Consider the following 25,169-nt stretch of genomic DNA (forward strand, 5'->3'; position numbering starts at 1 on the left):
GGTCTCAGGTCTCCTGCCTCACCCCAGGATGACTGAGAGTACATAATCTTTTCCTCTCCTTCCTGGGGACTGTGGAAAACTCCACACGATCATATCTGATATCTCAGGCTTTGAACTTTAGGGAGAGGAAGACCTTACGGTGATTTGGCTATTGTGAAGTCAGTTTCTCCCTGCCTCCAACAAATGGTGTGATATGGGCAGAAGTGGCCTTGGCAGAGTGGGTGCATACATCACCCATCCCATTGGTTTGTCTTGAAGAGAGCAGGCCCAGTGTACTGTCTATCATCCTGCATAATGTATGAGCCTGTGGTAGGAACAGAATACCATCAGCAGTGAGTCTGACCACTGCAGGCTATGGACGTGTACAGAGGCCTTGCCAAGGCTGACGTCTCTCTGTTGGCAGGAACAGAACAGGAGGAGGGAGTATGTGTCACCTGAGGGCTTCCCTGGGGCTGGGGTGGGAACTAGCCTCATCTTGGGCCTCAGGATTCTGCAAAGAAGACAGACAAGAAGACAGCTCCCCGAAGGCAATCTGATTCTGCCTTAGAATCAGCCATGGTGACATTGGGGACAGCCAGCCTCCTGTTTCCTGGGCCTGAAGTTCCCTCTGAGAGGGCTGGGGGTGGCAGGGGAGGTGGGTGCGATTCTGTCAGTGTGGCTGAAGGTGAGAAGGGAGATTTGGGAACCAGGGACACGAACCCTGGTAGTTTCTGTGGTTGCCTTGTGGTGCAGGAAATCCCCAGGAATAGCAGCTATGGTGAGGTACATCGGGGAAGAGAACACGGACAGTAGTAGGTAGATGGTGGCACAGCTTTCAGGGGAACATGCCCTGATGTAGTAACCATGAAGTCTGAGGCCTCTGTGGGGGAGGTGTGCTTATGCGAGTGTGCAGAGTGCAATCATGTATGCGTAGAACCTGAAAGATCAGGAAAGAAAGTAGGATGTCTGAGAGGCTTTGGATAACAATCCTTCATTGGTGGATGGCATTGGATTTGACTCATTCATAGAATCAGTGAATGCTCACTGGAGACCCCCAAGACCACACCAACTGCCAGGGCTTGGGATATGGGGATAAATCGGACCCAGGCACTTGCTAACTGGGGAGAATTTTTTTTTTTTTTAAGATTTTGTTTATTTATTCATGAGAGACACAGAAAGAGAAAGGCAGAGACACAGGCAGAAGGAGAGGCAAGCTCCCTGCAGAGAGCCCAATGTGAGACTCAATCCCAGGACCCCAGGATCAGGCCCTGAGCTGAAGGCAGATGCTTAACTGCTGAGCCACCCAGGTGTCCCTAACTGTGGAGAATTGAAATACCAGGTAATCTGTATGCATATAAGGTGGAACAGTATGCTGGAACATATGCATATAAGGAACAGTATGCATATAAGGTGCCCGAAGCAGCCACCTCCACCTGAGGCAGTTGAGAAGAACTCCCCCTGGCAAAGCTGAGCAGAGGCTTGAAGGACGAGGGAGTTCTTCAGGGGGAAACAGAAGTGTTCTAGGCAGAGGGAACAGTATCTGCAAATGTGTGGAGCTGTGGGACCTGTTGCTGGCTCAGGAACCCTGAACAGATCCTGTGGTGGAAGCTTGGAAGACTGATGGAACACGGAACAGTCTTACTTGTTCACAGACGATCTGATCCTTCTGTCCCGGTGGAATGTAAGCAGCATGAGGGCAGGAAATTTGTCTGCTTTATTCCCTGCTGGAGGCCCCCAGAGCCTAGATGAGATATGCTGCTAATGAACAAAGGGAAGAGAGGAGGGGCCCAGAGTGGATGAGGTTGACAGCCAAGCATTTGGACTTTGTTCTTGGGAGCTTAAAATTGAAAAGGTACAAGATCTGAGGTGGGTGGGAAGAAATCACTTTGAAGGTTGGGAGACTTGAAGAGATGGGCCAGTCTGAAGCTGGAGCACTGTCAATTAAAATGAGTGGGGTAGGGCAGCCCCGGTGGCTCAGCGGTTTAGCGCCGCCTTCAGCCCGGAGCGTGATCCTGGAGACCTGGGATCCAGCCCCACGTCGGGCTCCCTGCGTGGAGCCTGCTTGTGTCTCTGCCTCTCTGTCTCTCTCTCTGTGCCTCTCATGAATACATAACACAAAATCTTTAAAAAAAAACCACACACACACACACACACACATAAAACGAGTGGGGCAAAGTTGTGAGAGGGGGGAAAAAAAAGGAAGAATGCAATACAATTGACAACATCCCCCTAAGGCAGGTGTTTTCCGGTTCTACTGGGGAGTAAATGGGTTCCGCGAGGCTCGGTGACTTGACCAAAATCCCACAGCACAGCACGTTGGTGGTGCAGCCTGGCTGTCGGTCTTCCCGTTGCAGCGCCGCAGGACCCGGCACAGGATGAGGACCCGACCCGGGCAGGTGGCAGCGGGAAACCGCCTTTTCGGTTCAGCAATGGCGGGAAAGCCTGGCGGACCGCGGCTAGGAGGGGGCGGTGGCCGCCGAGGGTCCCGCGGGGGCAGAGCCGCGGGGAGGAGGAATCTGGGCCTCGGCGGCCGCCGTAGCGGCGCCGCTGGAATCCCCATGGCAACGGCCTGAAGCAGCGGGAGCTCCTGGGCGGTGCGGCCGCCGCGGCCCATTGGACGAGCGCGGCGCGGAATCCGCGAACTGGCCGTGGCCAGGAGAGAGCAGGTGCTGGGGACGGGCCGCTGGAGGAAGCCGGGGTGCGGGGACAGCCAGGGGTGCGGCCAGGGTCAGCCTGGGGCCTGCGAGGGGGACGCCGCCCTGCATCCCCGGACCTCCCATCCCCACTGTCCTGACCAGGAACCAGCGTTCGGCCTCAGTTTCTCCAAACGGGAAATGGGGGCGGGGGAGGAGAGTGGACACCCCAGTTCACCCCTCTCAGCCTCTGAGACCCAGGACTTTCCTCTGCAGCTCCTGGACTGACTGGCCCTGTCCTGACCCATGGACGTGAGTTCTAGGCCCCCTTACCCTTTTCAAGAGCGGCCCCCTTAGGGCCTTAGATTCGCCCTGCCTTGAGCCTGAACCGGAGGGGGGGGGCTGGTTATCCAACCTAGACCCTTGGAGCGCAGGACCAGAGATGTGAGAGCGCCAGGCATAGACATCACACGGAGAGCACATTCCCACTCTTCCAGGGAAGATGAGAAGCTTGCCAAGTCATCAAGGAGAAGAGGCATCCCAGGCTGAGGGAACAGAGGGTGGGCTTTGGAGGAGCTGCTAGGACTTTAATATGGCTGGAGTATAGAGGAGGAGGGGGGAGAGGTAGGCAGGGCTAGATTGGGGCTTTGTCACCGAGATAAGAAGTTTGGACTGAGTCAGTGGGAGCCATGATGGATTGTAAAAAAGGGCAGGATACACAGCACAGCTAGTGTGGAAAGGGGCAAAATTGCAGGTTGGAAGATATCTAGGGGCCAGTAATGTGGCCTGAGGGATGGCAACGTGGTGCAGAGGAATCAGAGATGATAGATATGTATGGAGAAGCATTCTGAGCGGAAGATCAACAAGTCTTGGAAAGTTCTCCAATGACCAACAGGTACTGATGGTCCTGAAATGGGGATGACAGGGAAAAGTCACATTTGGGGAATAGGATAGTGTAATCCTAATGACTCTCTACCCCCCATTTGGTGGCTGCTCCTCCCCTCTCATCTCAGACACCTCTGCTGTCCCCCTTGGTATTTCTGTGTTCCTGGTCCCGTGGCCCCTCCCACCTCCTTGTCACCCCTTCCTCCTGTGCTTGTCCAGGCCTCCTCTAGCCCGTGGAATCCAACCCCGGCTTCCGTCAGCAGTCCTTCCTTGCTGCTCCCCATCCCTGCCATCGTGTTCATCGCTGTGGGCATCTATTTGTTGCTGCTCGGCGTAGTGCTGCTGATTAGGCACTGCCTGCTGGTGAGGGGCCTGGTGGAGGCCGAAGGGTGGGCTCTGGGGAAGAGGAACCGGTCAGTCAGTGCCCTCATCTGCAGGTCCTTACCCTGAGGCTCCTCTGCTATTTGTCCCTGCATCTCTCCCTTTCAAGGTCCCTCCTTTCCCCCCTCTCCCTGGCTCAGATCCCACGCCTTTTCTTCTCCTAGGCCCAGGGCTGCTGCATAGATTGCAGCTCCCCCTGCAGGAAGCAAGGCGCCTCCAGGCCTCAGGACTGTTGCTGGACCTGTGCAGAAGCCTGTGATTTCCCTCTGCCTAGCCCAGCCCACTGCCTGGATGCCTGCTGCCCCCAGCCCACCGAAGCTGTGAGTTCTCCTCCCAGCCCTGACCCCCTGAACCCTGACCTGGACACTCTCCGCACATTCTTTTGTTGGTGGTGTTCAACAACACTGATTGCTGAGCACCTACTCTGGGCTGGGCCCAGTTCCAGAGGACTGGGTTGGTTGGAGACAGCCAAAGACAGCATAAACTTGGAGAGAAGAAAACAGGGTGGCAGCTGGGCCGGGTGTGTAACATGGAGGGCATACAATGGCTTCTGAAAATGGTGGTTAAAAGAGAAAACAACCCTGCACAGAGCTCCTTCTGTTCACTGAGTGAGTACTACACCCCAGATCCTGTGCTGCTTTATCGTCATTATCATTTACTCAACAACCCTGAGAGCTGGGTATTTTTAAAAACATATATATGTATATATGTTTTTAAAAAGCAAACTATATATACATACATATATGTATATGTGTATATATATGTATATATATACACATAGTTTTGAGTATGAAAAGCATTTGTTAAGTGTGCATGTAGAAATACACAGAAGGGGATCCCTGGGTGGCTCAGCGGTTTAGCACCTGCCTTTGGCCCAGGGCATGATCCTGGAGTCCTCGGGATCGAGTCCCACGTCAGGCTCCCTGCATGGAGCCTGCTTCTCCCTCCCCCTGTGTCTCTTCCCCACCCCCCCTGTCTATCATAAATAAATCTTAAAAAAAAAAAAGAAAAGAAACAGAAAGTGCCAGTCACCGTATAAAGCAGCCATGTAATCAAGGCTGCCGCATTTTCTGTGTGTCCCCAGTATACTAACATAGAGTACTATCACTGCTGTGTTATATACCATTGTTTGGCAATGATGGGGTCATACCATGAATACTATTTCATCACTTCTGCTACTTGTCCTCTTTGACTTGACATCACACCTTGGCCACCTCTCCATGCCTATGTATGTAGATAGGTAAGTATTTTTATCCTCCTTTTTCAGGGGGAGGAGTTGGCTGAGGGAGCTTCAGTCACTTCTGCAATGTTACATAGTAGAGTCTTGCACAGAAATTGCTCCATTGTGTGTCGAAACAGATTCCTCAGGGAGAAGCCTGGCTCCCAGAGAACAGGCCATTTTTGCTTTTGTGGGTTTAAAGATGTTAAATGTAATTGACCACCTTCCTATTTTGGGCTCCAAGCTAGACAGCAAAGTTCTTACCCTTGAAGTTGTGACCTTCCCCAGGAAGAAAAAGGGAGGTAAAAGATGAAGCAAATTCATAATTTAGATTGACTGTAGTTGGTCAAATTCCCAGGAGATGTTGTGAGTTTTGAAGTAAATTATGGGGCAAGGGACTCTCCTCTTACAAAAAAAAAAAAAAAGTTTCTGGTTTCCTAGGGGTAGCTGGGAAAGGGATCCCAGGCCTGAGGCTAAGGGGGCAAAGGGGAAAACAAAGATGGCCCTGGGTCCTAAACACTGCCTGTTTTATAGGAAATGCTCAGTTACAAAGTGATTTCTGGCCCCTATTGGGGGTGTGCTGCCCCTTGCCCCTTCTGTTGGTCAGGGCCTCCCTTGGTCAGGGTGAGGATGGAGTGAGGTGCAGTGAGTTCCAGACCTGGAGACCTCAGAGCCTGATCTACGTGGCCTCTGCCAGAGCCAGGAAGGAAGGATTCTAGAATGGCACAGGGCAGGGCAGAGTCATTCTGTCCTTGAGCTGTCTTTGCATAAAGTACTGTAAAGTGACTGTTCTTCAGTTTCCTTATAGTAACAGTAACAACCACAATTATGACAAAGCTCTTGCCAACTTTACAGCTGTGAGAAACGGACTTCAAATCCAGAGGCTGGAGTGTCTTACCTGAGGCTCAGGCTGGGACTTAAACCCAGGTTTCTCTTCCCCTCTGGGGGAGACACCTGCCTGCTTTGCCTTTTTCACCAAGCATGTGGCAAGGATCTCATTCACTTGTTCACGCATTTCTTCACCTACCAAAGATCTGTGGAGTCACAGTTGAGGCACTGTGCTAGGCCCTAGGGGCTCTGCGAAACAAGGTGGACACAGTCCCAACCCACACGGGGCTTCTACTGTGCAGCGAAGGAAGAGAGGAGGAAATAGGCAGTTAGGCTAGAGCATGAGAAATGTAATGATACATAGTATGATGGTTGGTTCTCAGCCATGTGTGTGATCAGAGGCACAGATGAGACAGATGCAAAGCCCAGCATCCACGCCCCACACCCCAGTAGGTGTGGGATGGGATTGGAGTCTATGAATTTTTAACAAGTTCTTGTGTGATTCTGTTGTACGCCAGGGTTAAGAACTACTGTTGGTTGGAGGTGGCAGCCGGGTCAGGGGGCAGGGGGCACAGAGAGCTGTGGCAAGAATCACTGCCTTTTCTTGAGTGCTCACTGTGTCCTAGACATTGTGCTGGGTTCCTTTCCCTGATTCCCCACTGTGAGCTTCTGATGCTGGCATTCTGTTTCAGAGCTGACCAAATAGGTTAAAAATGTGAGTTAGCAAACCTGGGCCTGAGCCTGATTCAAATCTGGGCCTGAGCTCTAACCACCAGAGATGGCCAGCCATCACAAAATCACAGTGAAAGGAATCAAAGCAGAACCTGCAGAGCCTAGAGAGACACAAGGGTTGAGAGGCTTGTGGCATTCTTGTTTATGTACTGAAGTAGCAAATTCCTTCTAGAAGCTACATGGCTGCTTGTGAGAGTCAAGACATCCATTAGACAATTATTAATGACTAGTGGACAGAGCCCAGAAATGCTTTTAATACCCTCTCCTTTGAGGTGAAGGCGGCAGAGCCTCTTTCAGCCACCAGTGCTGTGCACAGAATGACCGTGTGGTCCTCCAAAAACCCCCAGAGCCCACTTCATCCCAAACTGGGACTCCCCAGGGACCCCCCCCCCCCCAAACCACCCCTTCATTAGATGCAAGAAAACCACTTCACTCTCCCTTCCACCATGGCTTCTAGCCTCCTCCTTGACATACAGTTCTGCTGGCAGCAGCCAGCCCAGTTCAGACCCCGGTCCCTGCAGCCAGCAGATCCCTTCCCCTCACTGGAGCCCCTAGTGATATCTGATCTTACCAGTCATCTGACACTGCACCCCCAAACCTCAGCTGTTTCAAAGGTCATTCCCCTATTCCTGGCTTGGCCTGGCATCTGATTGAACTGTGCAACTGTGACTGTCACTAGCTCTGCCGCAGGCCTCAAGGAGCCAACTGCCTGTCACATCCTGGGTGTGGCCCACTTCGGCCACTTGGCCTGACTCCAGTCCATGCGTTAAGCAGTCACAGATCACCCCAGTCACCAGGCAGGAGAGGAGTAGGCTGAAATAGACCAGTTCTTCCTTCTTGTCACTAGGGACATGCTGTCCTATTCCCCAAGAGACAAACTCTTCTGTTTCCCCTGGGAGCTGAGAAGTCCTCTTCTTTCTTCTTTGCCCAAAGAGGGGGAAATGATTTTCATTCATCCACTCGTTCAACATTCATTTCTATCTCGCATACCTGTTGAGCACAAGTCCCCATGCTAGCTCATTGGTGACATGAGATGAACTGTCCCTGTCTCCACAGACCCAGAAAGAAGCTGATATTTCTGGCCTTAGGAGGCAGTGGGGTCGAGGAGGAGCTCCCTCTCTGAGCCTCCATTTCCTCTTTTGTAAAGAGGCCCCCTGCATAAGATTCTAATAAATAGAAGAGAGGTGACTCTTTAAAACATTTTTTTCAGGGATCCCTGGGTGGCTTGGCGGTTTAGCACCTGCCTTTGGCCCAGGGCGTGGTCCTGGAGTCCTGGGATCGAATCCCACATCAGGGTTCCTGCATGGAACCTGCTTCTCCCTCTACCTCTCTCTCTCTCTATGAATAAATAAAATCTTAAAAAAAATTTTTTTAAATCTGCAAATTACCATTTTCTTTTTAAAAAAGATTTTATTTATTCATGAGAGACACAGAGGGATCCCTGGGTGGCGCAGTGGTTTAGCGCCTGCCTTTGGCCCAGGACGCGATCCTGGAGACCCGGGATCAAATCCCACATTGGGCTCCCAGTGCATGGAGCCTGCTTCTCCCTCTGCCTGTGTCTCTGCCTCTCTCTCTCTCTCTCTCTCTCTCTGTGTGACTATCATAAATAAATAAAAAATAAAAAAAATTAAAAAAAAAATGAGAGACACAGAGAGGCAGAGACATAGGCAGAAGGAGAAGCAGGGAGCCTGATGTGGGATTCGATCCCAGGACCCCAGAATTGTGACCTGAGCCGAAGGCAGACACTCAACCACTAAGCCACCCAGGTGCACCTGCAAATTACCATTTTCAAACACAATTGAGATTTTTCAGAATCATTCATGAATACAGGCCATGCCTTGCAGGGAGTAGGTACTCAGAAATGATGGAGATCCTGCAGTTGAGTCTTAGGCCAAGGAAGAAAGCCACAGAACCAGGTTCTTTTCATCATGGATGGAAAATGTGTGTGCACTCCCCCTTGTCTCCTGACTTGGAACTAAATGAGGCCACAAGGATATAGTAGAACCATCTTTGAGCTGAACATTGGGACCTAATGGAACAGGGCTACTTAATCTTTTAGTCCCCTTGCCTATAAAATGGGAAGGGAAGAACCCCTTGGATAATTTCTTCCAGCTCCTGTACTCAGCTGTTTGGAACACTGCTTCCTTGCTGAGTTCTCAACAGCACAGGGAATTGATTTGTTCCCAGGACTGGTAGATGGTACCCTTTGTTCCACTGGGCAAATGGGGCTTTCCAGGCCTCTCTGTTGCCTTCTCCCTTGAGAGGGAAACAGCTTCGGGGACTAGGACTCTGGCCCACCTCCTTCACCCCCTTCTCCTTTCCCTCAGGGCTGGGCCCCTCGCTGCCCTCGTTGCTGCCCACTCTGTGACTGTGCTTGTGCGTGCCAACTTCCTGACTGCCAGAGCCTCAACTGTCTCTGCTTCGAGATCAAGCTCCGATGAAGATCCAGAGTCCTTGCCCCTTGGAGAGTGGCCAGCCCCCGGGGCCCCCAAGCCCCCATCCCTGATGAGCCTCCAGGCACTTTTCTCCAGGCCACTGGAACCACAGATGGCCTGCTCAGCTCCTCCCCCTGGGAACCAGCAGTGGAGAGCCTGGCTCCCTGCAGAGCAGGGCTCAGGGAGCCCTTGGCCAGTTGGACCAAAGCCCCTTTGGAGGGCCAGGAGAGAGAGGGGCTAGTGCTCTGACACGAGCCTCTGCCTGCCTCTCCCCTCCCCACATAAACTATTATAATTGAACGTGAGGGTGGGAGACACTGCTCACCACTGACCACCTTATGGGACAAACTTCAGCCCTGAGTTTCAGGATATAGGGTACCCCAGCCACACCTTATCCATGGACTCTTGGTTGTTTTGAGGTGAGTGTAGCATCTGTATCTGCTCTCCCACCAAAAGAATGGTCTCTCCAGAATCACAGCTGCCACCCTGAGGGCCTAGAAGGGAGGGAGGTCTGAGGAGAAGGCAGGGAGGCCCACAGATCTGAATCTCCTTTCCTCTTCTTCCCTCCCCACAGATCTCTGTGCAAAGATTGATTTCTTTTGCCAACTTCTGAGGGCTGGATTTCCAAGGAAATTCTTCTGAAGTACGGTGAGTGGACAGGGCTCCCCATGCCCCCCAAGTAGGGCAGGCCCACGGTTTTCTCCCCCTTCCCTCACTTTAGGCCCCATGCTGGCATGAATGTCAGGGGCTTCAGGTTTCCCTAAATATAGGTCCCTGCCAGGGGATCCGTGGCAAGGAAAGGGCAGGGGTCACCGGAGGAGGTTGGGGACATTGGCTGGGGGGAGGGCAGGAGCTGCCTTATAACCCAGCCCGGGAGCAGCCTGGCTCACTCGCTGCTGACCAGGCTCTGCCCTCTCCTTCAGCCTCCTCGCAGGTGGGCGCCAGCGGGACGCAGCAGGGGTGGGGTGGGGCGTAAGGGGCCCAGAGTAGGAAGGAGGCCTGGCCCCTAGGACGAGGGGCTCGCGGTGTTGCTGGGGCTGACCAGCTAGGGGCAGATTGGATTCGGAGGGGGAAGCCAGGTCCCAGGGAGACGCTTCCGCGAGGACTCTGGCGCCGCACTCCCAGACTCGCCGGGGCGAGCGGGCGCCGCTGCAGGCCGGTCGGCGCTGGCCCCGGGCGGAGAGCGCGTGCGCAGCGGTGCAGGGCCGGCCCCGGGGCCCCGAGCCCGACGGGCGCGGCTGCGGCGCCCACACCCGCGCGGGCCGGCTGCCCGGAACCGCTGCCGCCCGGCCTCCGCCCTCCGCCTGCCCCGCCGCCCTCTCGCGCTCCTCCCCGTGCGGCCGCTCTTCCGCCTGGACTGGTGACCCCGGGAGGGCGGCCCCACGCCCCGGAGCCCCTGAACCGGCTAGCGGAGCCTGCGGGCGAGGCCGGCCGACGCCCGGCCTCCGGGTTCTGTCCCAGCGGGACACTCGCGGCCATCGCGCGGGCCGGAAGCCGGGCTGCCCCGGGCCGGGGCGGGGGGAGGCTCTCGCCCCCGCTTTCCCCCTCCCCACCTCCTCCGGTGCCCCAAATGGGCTGAGTCACGGCGCCCCAGAACGTGCCAACTGGGGGGGAAAGGGAGAGGGAGGGGAGGGCCCAGGCGACCCGCAGGATGTGGCCCGAGTCACGTCTTAGGGGGCCGGGGGAGGGATCGTGTTCTCGCCGCGCTGTCCCCGCCCAAGCGCCGCCTCCGGGCTTCGCCGTTCGGGGGCGGCCTCTGCACTGTTCCTCGCCTGCAATTGGACGCCAGGGCGCCTCCGGCCCCCTTCAAGGGAAAAAACCCGGCGGAGGCTGGCGCGGTGCCTTTATAAGGCCCGGCACCGCCTCCCTCCTCCCCGCCCCCTGCGCCGCCCCCCCGGGAGCTGAATAGGCTGCGTTCCTCCTGGAACGCGCCGCAGAACCGGGGTCCTGGTGACGGCGCCGCGTTCGCTCCCTCAGTCCGCCCGCCGGCCCGCCGCCCTCCACCGCCGCCCTCCACCGCCGCCCTCCACCGCCGCGCCGCGCCGCGCCGCGCCAACCCGCCCCCTCCCGCGCCAGGTGAGCGCCCCTTGCCACGTGCGAAGGTCAGGGACCATGGAGAAGGATCCTGGGGGACCGTCGGCAGTCGGAAGCCCTCCCCGCCCCCACCCCCATTCCCAGCATCTCCCACGCCCCACCACCACCCACATGCTCCAGTCCCGACTCCGCAGCCCCCTCCGGCTTGAGTTCCCCGGGTTTGCTGCGCAGTGCCGCGGCTCCGCGCGCTGAGTCATGGCGGGGGAGGAAGCAGGACGAAATGAAGGGCCGTTCTTCCTCTCCTCTTCTTGCTGAGACCCCAGGTGCAAAGCGTTATGACCCCTTTGCCTCTGCGGGGATCCTAAGAGGCCGCGAGGGGTGGGGGCCGGTTCTTATAGTGCTTTAGGGTTTCCGAAAGCGTGGTTGGTCTCTGCCCTGGGAGGTGGGCGACCCCGGCGAGGAGGGGGAAACCCCTAGGAGGCGCCTGATGACCCGTTAACACTTTCCGTGTCTTTCCTTATCGGGTGACCTTGATTGTGAGCCTGGAGCAGCTGCAGCCGTGCGAAAAGACGGGAGCATTTTCAGGGGAAGGGGTGGGGCGCTTGCCTCTCTACAATTCTCTTAACCCTGTATGAGCAGTGAGATCGGCAAACCTTACCCCTTTCCGCCACCTCCGGCTGGGCTTCCTCTGCTTCCCTTTCCTGGGCTTCTGATTACATTTCTGCCCTTTTTTCTAACACCCTCCCTCAAACCTGGGGGGAGAAACTTGACCTTGGGATGTCCTTGAGGCCTTCAAGCCTGGGCCAGCCCTGGGATCTTGGGTGGGTTGAAAGGCCCTGGTGGTCAGAAGATCTGGGTTCTAATCTCAGCTCTGGCCCTTCTGCTGTGGGACTCGAAGCACAGAACTTTCCCTCATCTCGGTCCTTGGGTTGGGCCCTCTGCCTGCCTACCACCTCTAAATTCTAAACTACTCTGGTTCGGTTCTGCTTCTAGGCAAGGTGACCCCATGGCAGAGCGCAAGCCAGAAGGGTCCGTCTTCTACATGACCTGTTTGTCCATGGCTCTGGCCTATTGCGTTTCCCCAGATGACAGTATGCTACCCCACCCTCAGCTGGGAAACACCCAGCAACAAACAGAGTTAGGAAAGGTACAGTAGGCAGGCCTAGTATAGGGAAGTTGGGAGTAGGGGAGGGCTGGGGACAGAATGTGCCCCAAGACATACCAGTATGGAGCAGGGGAGGTAAGGAACCTTTGTCCGGGCCACCAGGCAAGGGGCCCTGCTTGTTGGGAGACCATGGTGAGACCCAGCTAACCAGTTTCTGCATCCTTTGCGTAGGAACTGACCGGCAACATGCCCTACCAATACCCAGCGCTGACCCCGGAGCAGAAGAAGGAGCTTTCTGACATCGCTCACCGCATCGTGGCTCCGGGCAAGGGCATCCTGGCTGCAGATGAGTCCACTGGTATGGGCAGGACACAGTAGGAGGAGGCGCTAGGGTTGAGGGTGATGGGCTGATCCCATTATTTCTGTATGATTCCCCCTTCCAGGGAGCATCGCCAAGCGGCTGCAGTCCATTGGCACTGAGAACACGGAGGAGAACCGGCGCTTCTACCGCCAGCTGCTGCTGACCGCCGACGACCGTGTAAACCCCTGCATTGGGGGTGTCATCCTATTCCACGAGACACTGTACCAGAAGACCGACGATGGGCGTCCCTTCCCCCAAGTTATCAAATCCAAGGGTGGTGTTGTAGGCATCAAGGTGAGGAGCCTGGGTCTCAGGATGTGAGATTTGAGATGAGTCTTGGAGAGAAAAGGCCAGAGTAGTAGGCTGGGGATTGGGGTGGGAGCCTGGAGACTTGGGGGTGGAGTCTGCCCCAGATCACCTCCAAAGCATATGCAAGAAAAGCTAGAAACTTCTGAAACCTGCTTGGCCTTTTTTTTTTTTTTTTTAACATTTTATTTTTAAGTCCTCTCCACAGCCATTGTGGGGTTCAAACTCACAACTGTGAGATCAAGAGACACACCACCGGCTGAGCCAGCCAGGTGCCCCTGCTTGGAATTTTTAATCCTTGTAATTCTCAGAGCACGGTATTCCCTTCATTGTACAGACAAAAAATCAGAAGCTCAGGGTAGTTGGAAGTGTTTGGCTCACCGAGTTAGTGGTAGGAGCCCAGGCTCTTGTTCAGTCACATCCCCGTGTATTTTTCTCCTAGGATCAGGTTGTGTAACTAAGCGAAAACATTCACGGGACGCCTGGGTGGCTCAGCAATTGAGCGCCTGCCTTCAGCCCAGGGCGTGATCCCGGAGTCCTGGGATCCAGTCCCACATCAGGCTCCCTGCATGGAGCCTGCTTCTCCCTCTGCCTGTGCCTCTGCCTCTTTCTCTTTGTGTCTCTCATGAATAAATAAATAAAAATTTTAAAATAAAAAAGAAAATATTCGCAAATCATGAGATACTGCTTGAGAGGTTAAGGAAAGTCGAGGGCAGAGTGGAGTATTAGAGGCCACTTACCCTGTCTTATGTTGTTGGCCCCCCCCCCCCCCAACAGGTGGACAAAGGTGTGGTACCCCTGGCAGGAACAAATGGCGAGACTACCACCCAAGGTGAGAACTGTTCTCCTTGCTCTCCAGACGAACCCATTCCATGCTGCTATCCCTCTGGTGAGTGCACCTCTTCTGCTATGCTCTGACTCCTCTCTTCCCCCTCCAGGGCTGGATGGGCTGTCTGAGCGCTGTGCCCAGTACAAGAAGGACGGGGCTGACTTTGCCAAGTGGCGCTGTGTGCTAAAAATTGGGGAACACACTCCCTCAGCCCTTGCGATCATGGAAAATGCCAACGTTCTGGCCCGTTATGCCAGCATCTGCCAGCAGGTGGGCCTGCAGGTCCCCCAACAGGCCACCTTCCACCTCATTTGTTTCTAGAGTGTCAGCTAGCCTGCCACCCATCTGTCAGTATACATACCACCCCCCTCCCTGAGGCAACTGTTCTGGATCCTCACCAAGCATTGGGCCTGGGCCCGTGAAGGTCCTTGGAGGGCTCTGTGAGCAGAGGGGCAGAATAGGGATTGTGTGGGTGGCTCAGAGGAGATGCCTGTAGGAGTACAGTCCATTGATGGCTGTGAAGCCGGAGTCTCTGTCATGGAGATCAGATCTTGGCTGATGGCTGTGGAGACCTAGAGGTTAGGAGGCCTCATGGCTACTCTGTCCCTCACCCCCGCAGAATGGCATCGTGCCCATTGTGGAGCCTGAGATCCTCCCCGATGGGGACCATGACTTGAAGCGCTGTCAGTATGTAACCGAGAAGGTAAGTTGCCTGCCTGGCTGGGCAGTGTGGGGGCTAGGCAGCTGGGCCAACGCCTTTGGGGCTGACCCCTGCCCCCCACCCCCCACCCAATCCACTTTGACCCTGCTCTGCTCTAGGTGCTGGCTGCTGTCTACAAGGCTCTGAGTGACCACCACATCTACCTGGAAGGCACTTTGCTGAAGCCCAATATGGTAACCCCAGGCCATGCCTGCACCCATAAATATTCTCATGAGGAGATTGCCATGGCAACTGTCACAGCACTGCGCCGCACAGTACCCCCCGCTGTTACTGGTGAGACTCCACATCCTCATCTTGATCCCTGGAGGGTAGATGAACTGTAACCACAACCCTTAGGCTCATTTGGTCAGATTTCCAGGTCAGCTTCTAGAGGCTTCTGCTAATCCCCAGGTCTTTGATTATAACCACTTACCCTACTTTATTCTTTGTTCTACAGGGATCACCTTCCTATCAGGCGGCCAGAGTGAGGAGGAGGCATCCATCAACCTCAATGCCATCAACAAGTGCCCCCTGCTGAAGCCATGGGCCCTGACCTTCTCCTATGGCCGAGCCCTACAGGCTTCTGCCCTGAAGGCCTGGGGTGGAAAGAAGGAGAACCAGAAGGCTGCCCAGGAGGAGTATATCAAACGAGCCCTGGTAAGGATGGGACCAGAATTGGGCCGGGTGCCGGGGTGGATGGAATTCTGATGAGACCTCACTCTGGCTCCTCTCCCCTCTTAGGCCAACAGCCTCGCCTGTCAAGGAAAGTACACCCCAAGTGGTCAGGCCGGGGCTGCAGCCAGCGAGTCCCTCTTCATCTCTAACCACGCCTACTAAGCGGAGGTGTTCTAAGGCTGCCCCCTCAACACTCCAGCCCCCGCCCTCTCCCACACTCACACTTGAAGAGAGGGCCTCACCTGGGGCTCCAGGCTGCTCTTTCCCATCACTTTGGCCTCCCATGTGACATTGGTGTGTGGTGTTGTCTGTATATGCTAACTCCGTTGCTCTTTCCAGCCCACTGCCAATAAACAACTATTTAAGGGGGAGTCTGCTGTCTGTGTCTGGTGTTCAGGTTAGGGGAGGGCCCAGGGAGGTGACAGAGCATAGAAGAGCCCTTGTTTTCTGTTTTTCCTTGCGAGGCAGGAAAAAATTGAACAGGTTGAGAGAGAACCTTCCTGTTTTGTTTTATGCCGAGGGCTTCAAGAAGAGATCTTGTGACATTTTCTTCCAACCATCAAGGGCTTTGCCCCCTTCTACCAGCAGTACCCAATAAGGCTCATAGTTGGGGACTACATGTGTAACTGTTAGGCTCAGCCTCACTTTGATTTTTTTATTTTTAAAAGATTTTATTCGTCAGAGATCCACAGAGAGAGGCAGAGACATAGGCAAAAGGAGAAGCAGGCTCCCTGCTGGGAGCCTGATGTAGGACTCGATCCCAGGACCCTGGGATCATGCCCTGAGCCAAAGGGAGATGCCCAACCACTGAGCCATCTAGGTGCTCCCACTCAGCCTCCCTTATAGACTGAGAATTCAGGTGCAGGAGGCCCCTGGCACAAAAAGTCACTGACAAAAGCTAACATTTCCTGAGTGCTATGAGCCAGATGACACAATCTATATGAGCATGTGCTATTCCCAACTCCTGCTTAAGTGCCATACTGCTTGAGATAGCACTTTCTGGATGAAGACAAGATTATTAATGCATGTCCTTAATCTACATGGTTGAGCTGTCTGTTTTCCCGACTTAACAGGAGATGGGATTATAACTGGCTTCTTAATCTTTGGGCTGGGGAACCCCTTGACGAACATGGAATCCCTTTCTAACAGTCACCTCAACAACAGAACTGTGGCCCTCAGGTTCCAGGTTAAGCACTAAGTCAATGCAGCAGCAATATTCCATGAAGCCAGAAGGAAGGCCTTGCTCTTACCCCTGTGCCATGCCCTGAGCCCTTACCCAGTCACCTAGGCTAGGGCAAAGTAGTAACTGCATCAGAGCTTCTGAGCTGTTGAAGATCCTAGTCATAACCAGGGACCTCATGACTCCTGCCATTTCCTGAATTTTTGATAAGGGGCCCTTTCCTGCCTGAGCTTCCCTCTAGAAAAAAAAAAAAATCTTGACTTGTCATCTCTGGACCTTCTGGATCCCTATAGTGCTGTGCAGGGCCTTCTAGGAGTTTAAGGACTTGGTCCTTTCCTCCAGTGCACATTTGCATCTGTTGACTACATACAGAACCAAACCTACTCTTAGTGTTTCTCTCAACTTTGGCCTTACTTCTGTGCCTAACCTCACTGTGAAATAAAGTCTGAAGTAAAGCAAGTAAAAATGGAAGGTCAACAGAAGATAGCAAAAAGGACGCTTCAAAAGGGAGCAGCCCGTGCAAAGGCCCATACAGGGCAAAGGACGCTTACAGACCATTTCCTCAAATGACAGTTTGAGGGTTTTGGAGCTTTTCTAGTAACAGTGAATTCCAGAACGAGTCTAAGCAATAGATGGATGAGAAACAAGAACTGATTATTATTATTATTATTAATTATTATTATTATTTTTAAGAACTGATTCCGTACAAAAAGAAATGCAACTGCAGACACTATAAAGCAACTGAGGGTTGTCAGGGGCCGTTCTGGAATCGGGAGGTCATGTTGCCTGAGGCATACGCTACGTGTGAGCAAGGTGGCCTCGTTTCTGCCTCTAACTTCAGAGGTCCTCTGTGGCAGAGATTTCTCCGGGGCCGTGGAGAGGGATCTGGACGGGATGCCTCCAGCCTCTGAACACCCGCTGAGGCGCCTTCTGTGCCAGGCACGGGCTGAAAGCGTGACCCTCGGGGACTGTACTGGGGGAGGCCGACCCAAACAGGTATCTCGAGGCGCGGCTCAGCTTGCGTCTCACTGAGACGGCCACGCGGAGGGTACTGAGGTGTCAACCGGGACCGCGGTCACCTCGGCTGGCGAGCCGCCGACATCCGGTTCCTTCGCTCATTTCCATTCTTAGGCTCGAGAGGCGGAGCTAGGGGCGCGGCGCGGGAAGGGGAGGGTGTGTATGACGCCACATCCGGCGCGCGGCGGAACTGATCCTCCTTCGCTTCCGCGGCGGGGCCGGAAGTAGAAGCGGCGGTGGCGGCGGCCCAAAGCCGAGGGAAGGAGGAAGGCAGGGAGCCCGGGAGCGGGAGCCGGAGTCGCGGCGGCGGTAATAGTCTGAGACTCCTCTAGGCCACCGTCCCGAGCGCGGGACCACGGGTTTCGACGGGAGTTAGCTGGGAGCAGCCAGGGCCGTGGGACTTCGGGGGTCCAGGGGCTGAGGGGAGGGGAGGCGGGGGTGGGGGGGCCGGGCCCTCTCCAGGATCGAGTTGCCTCCCCACCTCCACTCCCGGCGCCCCCTACAAACAGTCTGATCCCCGGGCTCGTCCTCGCCTTTCTCAGGAGACCCCTGTGCGGTGCGGAGGGGGCGGCGGCCCCGGCTCTGACCCGCGCCGGGGGGTGGGCCATGGCGGAGATCAGCGACCTGGACCGGCAGATCGAGCAACTGCGGCGCTGCGAGCTCATCAAAGAGAGCGAAGTCAAGGCCCTGTGCGCTAAGGCCAGGTGAGCCGGGTGGCCCCGCTGACCCGGGGTTCTGGCCTGGGGCAGACCCAGCCGAGAACTTGGGGCCTGGCTCATCCTGGAATCTTTCCCAGAGAGGAGCAGAATAGGGCCACTTCCCTCGAGGAGCAACCAGCCCGTTGGGAGAAGACAGACCTGGAGAAAGACACTTAAAGTATTAGGTGATGTGTTTTCAGTGGCGTCAGAGAATTATAAAAAGTCCTAAGGAGGCTCAAGGAGACAGTCCTACTTGTCGGGGGAACAGAGTTTCTGGGAGGAACCGAACTGTGGGGATAGGCCTTGAAAATTAAGATGATCAAAGGAAGCGTTGACAAAAACAAAAGTTCAAGGCAGTTCAAGGCTAAAGGCTGTATGGTTTGTAGACTTCTTATTAATTACAAGAACAACCCCTAAAGGTGGGTGGTATTGTCCCCATTTTGCAGCTGAGGACTCTTCTATTCAGAGTCAGCCAGCAAGTAAGGGATGGAGTCTGAAGCCAGTGCTCCATGTCCTGTCTCTTTTCAGGCCTTAACGCAAGGTGGTGGAATTGGATCTCCTCATGTTCAGTGTGAAATGGTAGCAAATAAGTCAGAATGGAATTAAACCTGACATGAAGGGAGGCCCGTGGGAAGTAGGGTCATGTAGTGGTTAAGAGCTCAGGCTTTGGAATGTGATGGTTCTGGGTTGGAATGTGAGCGTTGCCACTCACTGCCCTGTTGGTGATCTTGAGGTCTCTGGCAGTTTCTTTATTTGTAAAGTGGGAATAATAGTATTTAAGAAGATGACGGTGAAGAGGCATTAAGTTGGTGCCTCGGAGGAGCTTAGCATAGTGCTGTGGTACAAAGTAGGTGTTCAACAGTCTTTAGGTGTTACGTTACTACCGTGTAGGAAGGGGGCATTGCCAGTAAGGACCAAAGTCACCTGGGAAGGCTTCTAGGAGAAGGTGGCCTTGGAAGATGAAAATAATTTGGGTAGCTAATGGGAGCAGGGCCAGGGACCAAGGATATTCCCAGGAGGATGAGAGCAGGAGTGGAAGCTCTGGGATGTATGGGCACCAGTGAGGAGACCACTTACCGGCCTCCCCTGAGGTACTGTTTAGCTTGTACCACGCTGGAGATTGTGGGGAAAGAGCCAGCACAATGACCCTACACTCCTTGAACGACAGGCGTTGTACTGGCAAGGAACTTCTCTCTTTTCTGCACAGGAGTCTTGTGAGATGGAAGCTGTTTGCTCCCTTTAACATGACCCCTTAGGCACCTAGTGACTTGACTGAGGTCACCCAGAAAGAAAGTAGCAGAGCTAGGTCCCGGCCTTGTGGCTCTAGGCCTCTTGCCTGGCTTTACCTCAGATAGACCCATAGTGGCCAGACTGGGCCTGTTTGGGAAACAGGCAAGGCCTCTTAAATGCTTGTCTGTGACTCTTTTGTGTTCTGGCAGTGAAAGAAAGTTTCCCTGACTGGACCAGCCCCAAGGTGTTTTTAGTCACCGCTGTTCCCTCAGTCTTGACAGCATTTTTAGGAACTTAAACCAACTGTTGCTTGGCACTGTTCTTTTTCCTGTAAGACTCATCTTGCCCAGAGGGCCTGAATTCATTTGGTGGTGATGATAGCTAGTGCTCGCATAGCATGGTGGGGTTTTCGGAATGACACACAGGTTATGTATCCAGTCTCACCGGCTCTTGGCAGCAGCCCTATAGAGCGGGCAGGTTGGAGAGAGTGTTTCACAGAAGAGGAAACTGAGCCTCAGAAGACATAATGTCTTGCCTGTAGCCCCATAGCTGGTTGGAAGAGAGGTTCACTTTGTTTGGATCCAGGTCTTTTACTATACTGCCTGTAAACTGATAGCCAACCAGTCAGCAAGGCATTGGGGAGCTATAGAGGATTGAGGGGTCGGGGAGTCCTGCCCAGCTGAAACTGAGAAGAGCTTGGGAGGTACTGGGCTGAGACCTAAGTTGGCCAGTATTATCCAGGGTCTGATCTGAAGGGAGAACAACTTGTGCACCTGGCTGTGGCCTCCTGGAGACCCACAAGGGGCCCAGGCCCAGGCCAGTAGCATCTTAGAACCTCAGCTTGCCCCCAGGGTACATAGATGTAAATTCTTGGAACTAGAGAGACCTGAAGTATGTGAACCAAACTTGGTCCTCTTTGAAATACCAGTGTAGGGGTGCCTGGCTGACTCAGTCGGTAGAGCATACAACTTCTGATATCGGGGTTGTGAGTTTGAGCCCTACACCGGGTGTAGAAATTACTTTAAAAAATACTTACATATATAATGTATATCACTATGGTAAAAGAGCAGAGGGTTTGAATTTGGTGGTCTTCATCGTGAATCCCAGCTTTGTCCCCTAAAAATGGTGTGACCCTGGTCAAGTCACTGTACCTCTCCAAGTCTTTGAAGTCATTATGGAGCTCAGATGAGATTCTACATATGTAGGGATAGGGACTGGCATTTGTTGTGGAAGTAAAGGTGGGTAAGTGTTAGCTCTGAGAGGGCGGGTGATGTGCTGTGAGTGACAGAGCTGGGGTCGGAGGCTGGCTCTCTTTCCCCACCTTGCCGGGCCCTGCCCCTTTTTTCTCTGAGCTTCAGTTTCTGTGTCAGATGAGGATGAGAAGAACCCCCCTGAGTCATTTGGAAATGTCTTCACAAGCAGTTGATGTGGAAGGATGCTGGACACATGATGTAGTCCAGCGGCGGGGAGGGCTTGGTGGCCGGATGGCCTCCCAGACCCCTGCCAGGGCCCCCTCCCATTCCCAGAAAGCCAAGCAACCACACTTCCCTCAAGCTGCTTTTGCCTGAGAGAGTGCCCTCAGGGACATAGGTAAAACCACGGGTTCTCTGAGCTCAGGGAGCTCCTAGTCTCCTAGGGAGAGGCTGGCGGAAAAAGGTAGGCAGGTGCCTGGGGCCCTCTAAAACCAGAGCAGCTTGATAAAAGTGCCAGACCCTGGGCCAGGCTGCTTGGTTCAAGTCCCACCTGTAGGACTATAGCCAGTTTATTCATCCGAGCAGTGGGTGTCATCATGATGCCTGCTTTGGGGATGGTTCTTTGATTGTGTCGTTGATGCAGAGCTCTTACTGCGGTCCTGTGGCATATCAGCTAGAGTGGTCACTGCTGCTGTCATCAAGGTAGAAATCTGGAAGCGTGGCTCCTCTCCAGTTGACTGTAACTGACAAAGTGATTTTATGTCATGTGCTGGCAAGTAGTAGTAGACTCCACTGCAGGGAGAAATGAAAGAACAACGTTGTCACTCCCTTTAAGTAAGGAAAAACACAGCGCATTACTTTGATGGTGTGTCTGATGACTGGGTACCTTGGGATGGTCTGTGCAAGGCCTCTGATGAGCAGAGAGGGACCGTAAGCTCAGTGGAGGACACAGTCTCCAGAGTACTCGAAGCTGAGGGAGCAGCGTGTGAGCAGAGGTTTCTGTGCGGAGAGGAGGTGTGTTTTCTGAATGAGCACCGGTTGTGTGAAAGAGGGCAGCAGGGAGGGTTAGGACTCAGAAGGCTGCGGCCTCGGAAAAACTTTGAATGCAGTTAAGAGTTTGGGCTCTGGCCAGTTGGCCTCTGGGAGGCCTGGCCAGGCCTGGTCAGCCTATCCTGGGGATATTGCACACCTCACTCCTGCCCCCTAGAGGTTACCTCATATCCTCCCCTGGAAAAGATCAGGAATTGGGCTGGCCTGGCCTGGCCGTGGTGACCCTGGTCTTCTCCTGTCTCCAGAGAGATCTTGGTAGAGGAGAGCAACGTACAGAGGGTGGACTCGCCAGTCACAGTGAGTACCTGTTGTTCCGGAGCCTAGCTTCGTCTTAGGCACACGGGCATACCCCCTAATCTTACGGGCTGCAGAGGGCTACCCCCATCCCTGAGAGCCCAGGGGCTCCGTGTATCTGCTCCCTCTCCCATCTTTAAGGGAGCCTTGCTGTATGAAACAGATGTTATGGGAATGGTCTTTTAATATGTTGGGGGGTTACTCTTGGCCAGGGCAGAAGGCTTCTTACTATGGTGAGTGATTCTACTCCAAATGTTCCTATGTATTCTGTTATTAGCAGCTTTATTCTAGGTTCTTTGAGGGGAACAGGGAGAGGAGCGGGCTAGGTCCTCCAGAAGCTACAGGTCTAACTGGAAAGACCTGGCTCTATCTCTTGCCCACAGAGTAGTTGGCACTCTGTGTGGGATGGGTTGTGATTCCAAACCAGGCAGAGTCGGGGTAGGAGAGGAGATTTTGGCCCTAAGAAGTAAAGATTTGGCCAGGAGTGATAAGGAGCTGCTAAACAGTGGGTATTTTGAAGGTTAGTCCCTGGGAGCAGAACTTTCAGACTGTGAGTTGCGACGCACCTCTCCTCACTTTGCAGGTATGCGGTGACATCCACGGACAATTCTATGACCTCAAGGAGCTGTTCAGAGTAAGTGTGGGGAGACTCTGGGACCCAAAGGTGACCTGGGGCATGAATTGAGAGTGGAACCTTTAATTTGGTGAGTGGAGTGTAGGTGAGAAGCCTCTAGTTTGGTGGCTTTCTGAAAGAAGGGCTGCCATAGCAGGGGACATTTTGGGGACCAAGCAGATTCTTCTCCCCCCAGGTGGGTGGCGACGTCCCAGAGACCAACTACCTCTTCATGGGAGACTTTGTGGATCGTGGTTTCTACAGCGTCGAAACATTCCTCCTGCTGCTGGCACTGAAGGTAGGGACCTGGGCCACCTCAGGCCTGACCTGTCTGTGTCCTTTCTGCCCCCATCTCTTGAGCTGTGCTGCTAGTGCCCAGCTTGCCAGGGAGCAGGCAGGGCAGCTTCCCCTGCCCTTGGGGGCATCTGACGGGGCCCCTGGAGCAGGAGTTGGCGCAGCGACATTGAAGGGGAGGGAATAGAGGCGCCCTGTGCTCAGAAAGTGGGAGGTGGGGCATGGAGTTCTCCCAGGTCTGGCATCCATGGGTGGGCAGGATGACAAGGCACCTGAGGGTCTTGGTCAGGACTTGGAGGTGAAAGCGGAGCTGGGTCTATAGTTGGGATGGAGAGAGGTCAGCCTCAGATCCCCTGGAGGAGGGGCTGGGGCCTCCAAGGTGGATGCGGCGCCATGCAGAGGCAGGCACAGGATGATGTGATGCTGGGACAGGGCTGACACATGTGAGGGGGTCTGAGAGGGCATGGGAGGTGACAGGGGAGAGGCAGAGCCTAGACCCCAGCCCGCCTCCAGGTTCGCTATCCTGACCGCATCACCCTGATCCGGGGCAACCACGAGAGCCGCCAGATCACCCAGGTCTATGGCTTCTATGACGAGTGTCTGCGTAAATACGGCTCGGTGACTGTGTGGCGCTACTGCACAGAGATCTTTGACTACCTCAGCCTGTCGGCCATCATCGATGGCAAGGTAGGCTGGCCTTTGGGCCCTGCAGGGATGGGGAAGGGTGGGGAGGCGAGGAGCCGCTGGGCTCAGCTCACCTTCGCTCCTTTCTGGTCTCTGTGTAGATCTTCTGTGTGCACGGGGGTCTCTCCCCCTCCATCCAGACCCTGGACCAGATCCGGACCATTGACCGAAAGCAAGAGGTGCCCCATGACGGACCTATGTGTGACCTGCTCTGGTCTGACCCTGAAGGTGAGGGTGGTAGGGCGGGCCGGCTCTCCCCTTAGTTTGGCAGGAGACTGAAGGGGTCCTTTGGTTAAAGGGACAGTTAAAGTGTTGAAGGGGTCTAGCGAGGTGGGCTTGGGGAAGAGCAGAACAGGTTGGTTTCCAAGGGCCCTGTCCATGAAGAGGAGGAGCGGGAGCAGCTGGTGTTTTGAGCTCTGAGGGGTCAGGCATGTAGATCGTTGCTCGGAGGCTTGTTTGGGACAGAAACATCCGTTCCCTGAATGTGAAGGGGCTTCTGCAGAGGGTAGACGCCCAGAATGCTGGCCCCGTGAGAATCCTCCCTGATTTTGTGGGACTCCCCAGCTAAAATAGAGCAGAGCCTGGATTGAAAGCCAAGTCTCCCGAATACCAAGCTCCTTCTGTGATGACACAGCCTCCACTCTCTCACTGCCCTGCCCAGCTGCCTGGCCACTCCTCCCAGGGCAGCCAGGGCAGGCCTCATTCACACCTGCTTGACCTGTGTGGTCATAATGGGCGCTTCCTTTCACTTTTGGGTACGCCTGTTTGGCCAGTGATTCACATGGCCACTCTGATTATGGGGTAGCTCCAATGGTCAGAAAATTTTCTCCTTGGAGCTTATCTGCTCCAGCAATTGCGGTTGACTCTGGGATCCCCCAGAATACACTCAGGCCCTGTGCTCTTGCCCCATGGGCCTCATTGGGAGAAGGGGATGGAATGTTCTTTTTCAAAGGGCAATGGGCACCAGAGAAGCCTGGAGGACACGCTCTCCCCCCATCCCTACCTTCTTTTGCCTCAGACACAACAGGCTGGGGTGTGAGCCCCCGCGGGGCTGGCTACCTGTTTGGCAGTGACGTGGTGGCCCAGTTCAATGCAGCCAATGACATTGACATGATCTGCCGTGCCCATCAACTGGTGATGGAAGGTTACAAGTGGCACTTCAATGAGACTGTGCTCACTGTGTGGTCTGCACCCAACTATTGCTACCGGTGAGCTGCCCGGGCCATGAGGTGGGGGTGGGAGCCAGGCTGACCCACCCGTCTAACACGGCTGCCTTCCTACTTCCAGCTGTGGGAATGTGGCAGCCATCTTGGAGCTGGATGAGCATCTCCAGAAAGATTTCATCATCTTCGAGGCTGCTCCCCAAGAGACCCGGGGCATCCCCTCCAAGAAGCCCGTGGCCGATTATTTCCTGTGATCCCTCCAACCCCTCTGGCCCTCGGACCACTGTGACTCTGCCCTCTTCTCCAGACAGAGGCTGGGCATCGGGAGGGGGGGCTGTCTCGGCTCTGCTCTCCCCCCAGAGAGGGCACTTCGAGGGTGAGGACTTTCTCTGGAGAGGCTTGGAGCCTCAGCTCCATGCTCCTCTCCTTTCTCCCCACTTGAACCATGGAGTTTCCAATAATTTTTTGGTTTTCTTTTTTCTTTTTTTCTTTTTTTTTTTTTTTGTTTGTTTTTAGATAAAAATTTTGAGAGAAAAAAAGAAAAATTCTAATAAAAGGAGAAAAATGGTATTTGGGTGTGTGTCAGACTTGATTGGGAATGAGCAGCAATGCCGGCCTGGCCCTGGGCTGTACCGAGGGCCTTGAACTGCC

General features: G+C 54.4%; 3 protein-coding genes across 7 annotated transcripts; all 3 read left to right on the forward strand.

Moving 5' to 3' along the window:
• The first annotated feature begins 2,519 nt into the window (after positions 1 to 2,519).
• On the forward strand, positions 2,520 to 9,741 carry LOC121486551 (keratin-associated protein 10-10). 3 transcript variants are annotated; one of them, XM_041747503.1, is made up of 6 exons: positions 2,520 to 2,645; positions 2,889 to 2,924; positions 3,717 to 3,860; positions 4,043 to 4,198; positions 8,985 to 9,511; positions 9,667 to 9,741. In XM_041747503.1, the coding sequence occupies exons 2-5, from the start codon at positions 2,919 to 2,921 to the stop codon at positions 9,096 to 9,098; spliced, it is 420 nt and encodes a 139-aa protein (XP_041603437.1). In that variant the 5' UTR covers positions 2,520 to 2,645; positions 2,889 to 2,918; the 3' UTR covers positions 9,099 to 9,511; positions 9,667 to 9,741. The 3 variants fall into 3 exon arrangements, with proteins under 3 accessions (XP_041603437.1, XP_041603438.1, XP_041603436.1); XM_041747504.1 differs by lacking the exon at positions 3,717 to 3,860; XM_041747502.1 differs by lacking the exon at positions 2,520 to 2,645 and having other exon boundaries at positions 2,656 to 2,924.
• Positions 9,742 to 9,879: 138 nt separating this feature from the next.
• On the forward strand, positions 9,880 to 15,473 carry ALDOA (aldolase, fructose-bisphosphate A). 2 transcript variants are annotated; one of them, XM_041747496.1, is made up of 9 exons: positions 9,880 to 10,026; positions 12,463 to 12,589; positions 12,675 to 12,886; positions 13,676 to 13,730; positions 13,837 to 13,997; positions 14,347 to 14,430; positions 14,547 to 14,721; positions 14,885 to 15,084; positions 15,169 to 15,473. In XM_041747496.1, exons 2-9 carry the CDS (start codon positions 12,478 to 12,480, stop codon positions 15,262 to 15,264), a joined length of 1,095 nt encoding a protein of 364 aa, XP_041603430.1. In that variant the 5' UTR covers positions 9,880 to 10,026; positions 12,463 to 12,477; the 3' UTR covers positions 15,265 to 15,473. The 2 variants fall into 2 exon arrangements, with proteins under 2 accessions (XP_041603430.1, XP_041603431.1); XM_041747497.1 differs by lacking the exon at positions 9,880 to 10,026 and adding an exon at positions 11,015 to 11,168.
• Positions 15,474 to 17,463: 1,990 nt separating this feature from the next.
• Positions 17,464 to 25,088, forward strand: PPP4C (protein phosphatase 4 catalytic subunit). 2 transcript variants are annotated; one of them, XM_041747499.1, is made up of 9 exons: positions 17,464 to 17,608; positions 17,842 to 18,003; positions 21,716 to 21,767; positions 22,348 to 22,398; positions 22,574 to 22,675; positions 23,185 to 23,358; positions 23,457 to 23,583; positions 24,374 to 24,563; positions 24,643 to 25,088. In XM_041747499.1, exons 2-9 carry the CDS (start codon positions 17,906 to 17,908, stop codon positions 24,770 to 24,772), a joined length of 924 nt encoding a protein of 307 aa, XP_041603433.1. In that variant the 5' UTR covers positions 17,464 to 17,608; positions 17,842 to 17,905; the 3' UTR covers positions 24,773 to 25,088. The 2 variants fall into 2 exon arrangements, with proteins under 2 accessions (XP_041603433.1, XP_041603434.1); XM_041747500.1 differs by lacking the exon at positions 17,464 to 17,608 and adding an exon at positions 18,096 to 18,182 and having other exon boundaries at positions 17,864 to 18,003.
• The last annotated feature ends 81 nt before the right edge of the window (positions 25,089 to 25,169 follow it).

This window comes from Vulpes lagopus, chromosome 3, assembly GCF_018345385.1.
Source record: "Vulpes lagopus strain Blue_001 chromosome 3, ASM1834538v1, whole genome shotgun sequence".
In the NCBI taxonomy this organism is placed as follows: domain Eukaryota; kingdom Metazoa; phylum Chordata; class Mammalia; order Carnivora; family Canidae; genus Vulpes; species Vulpes lagopus.

Bases quoted from the DNA above. Each gene is read 5' to 3' on its own strand.
- PPP4C (XM_041747499.1), top strand. From the start codon at position 17,906: ATGGCGGAGATCAGCGACCTGGACCGGCAGATCGAGCAACTGCGGCGC. The intron at 22,676-23,184 runs GTAGGGACCTGG...GCCCGCCTCCAG, and splicing joins TCCTGCTGCTGGCACTGAAG to GTTCGCTATCCTGACCGCAT. The intron at 23,584-24,373 runs GTGAGGGTGGTA...CTTTTGCCTCAG, and splicing joins GCTCTGGTCTGACCCTGAAG to ACACAACAGGCTGGGGTGTG.
- ALDOA (XM_041747496.1), top strand. From the start codon at position 12,478: ATGCCCTACCAATACCCAGCGCTGACCCCGGAGCAGAAGAAGGAGCTT. The intron at 12,887-13,675 runs GTGAGGAGCCTG...CCCCCCCAACAG, and splicing joins GTGGTGTTGTAGGCATCAAG to GTGGACAAAGGTGTGGTACC. The intron at 14,722-14,884 runs GTGAGACTCCAC...TTTGTTCTACAG, and splicing joins AGTACCCCCCGCTGTTACTG to GGATCACCTTCCTATCAGGC.
- LOC121486551 (XM_041747503.1), top strand. The intron at 3,861-4,042 runs GTGAGGGGCCTG...TTCTTCTCCTAG, and splicing joins TGATTAGGCACTGCCTGCTG to GCCCAGGGCTGCTGCATAGA. The intron at 4,199-8,984 runs GTGAGTTCTCCT...CCTTTCCCTCAG, and splicing joins GCCCCCAGCCCACCGAAGCT to GGCTGGGCCCCTCGCTGCCC.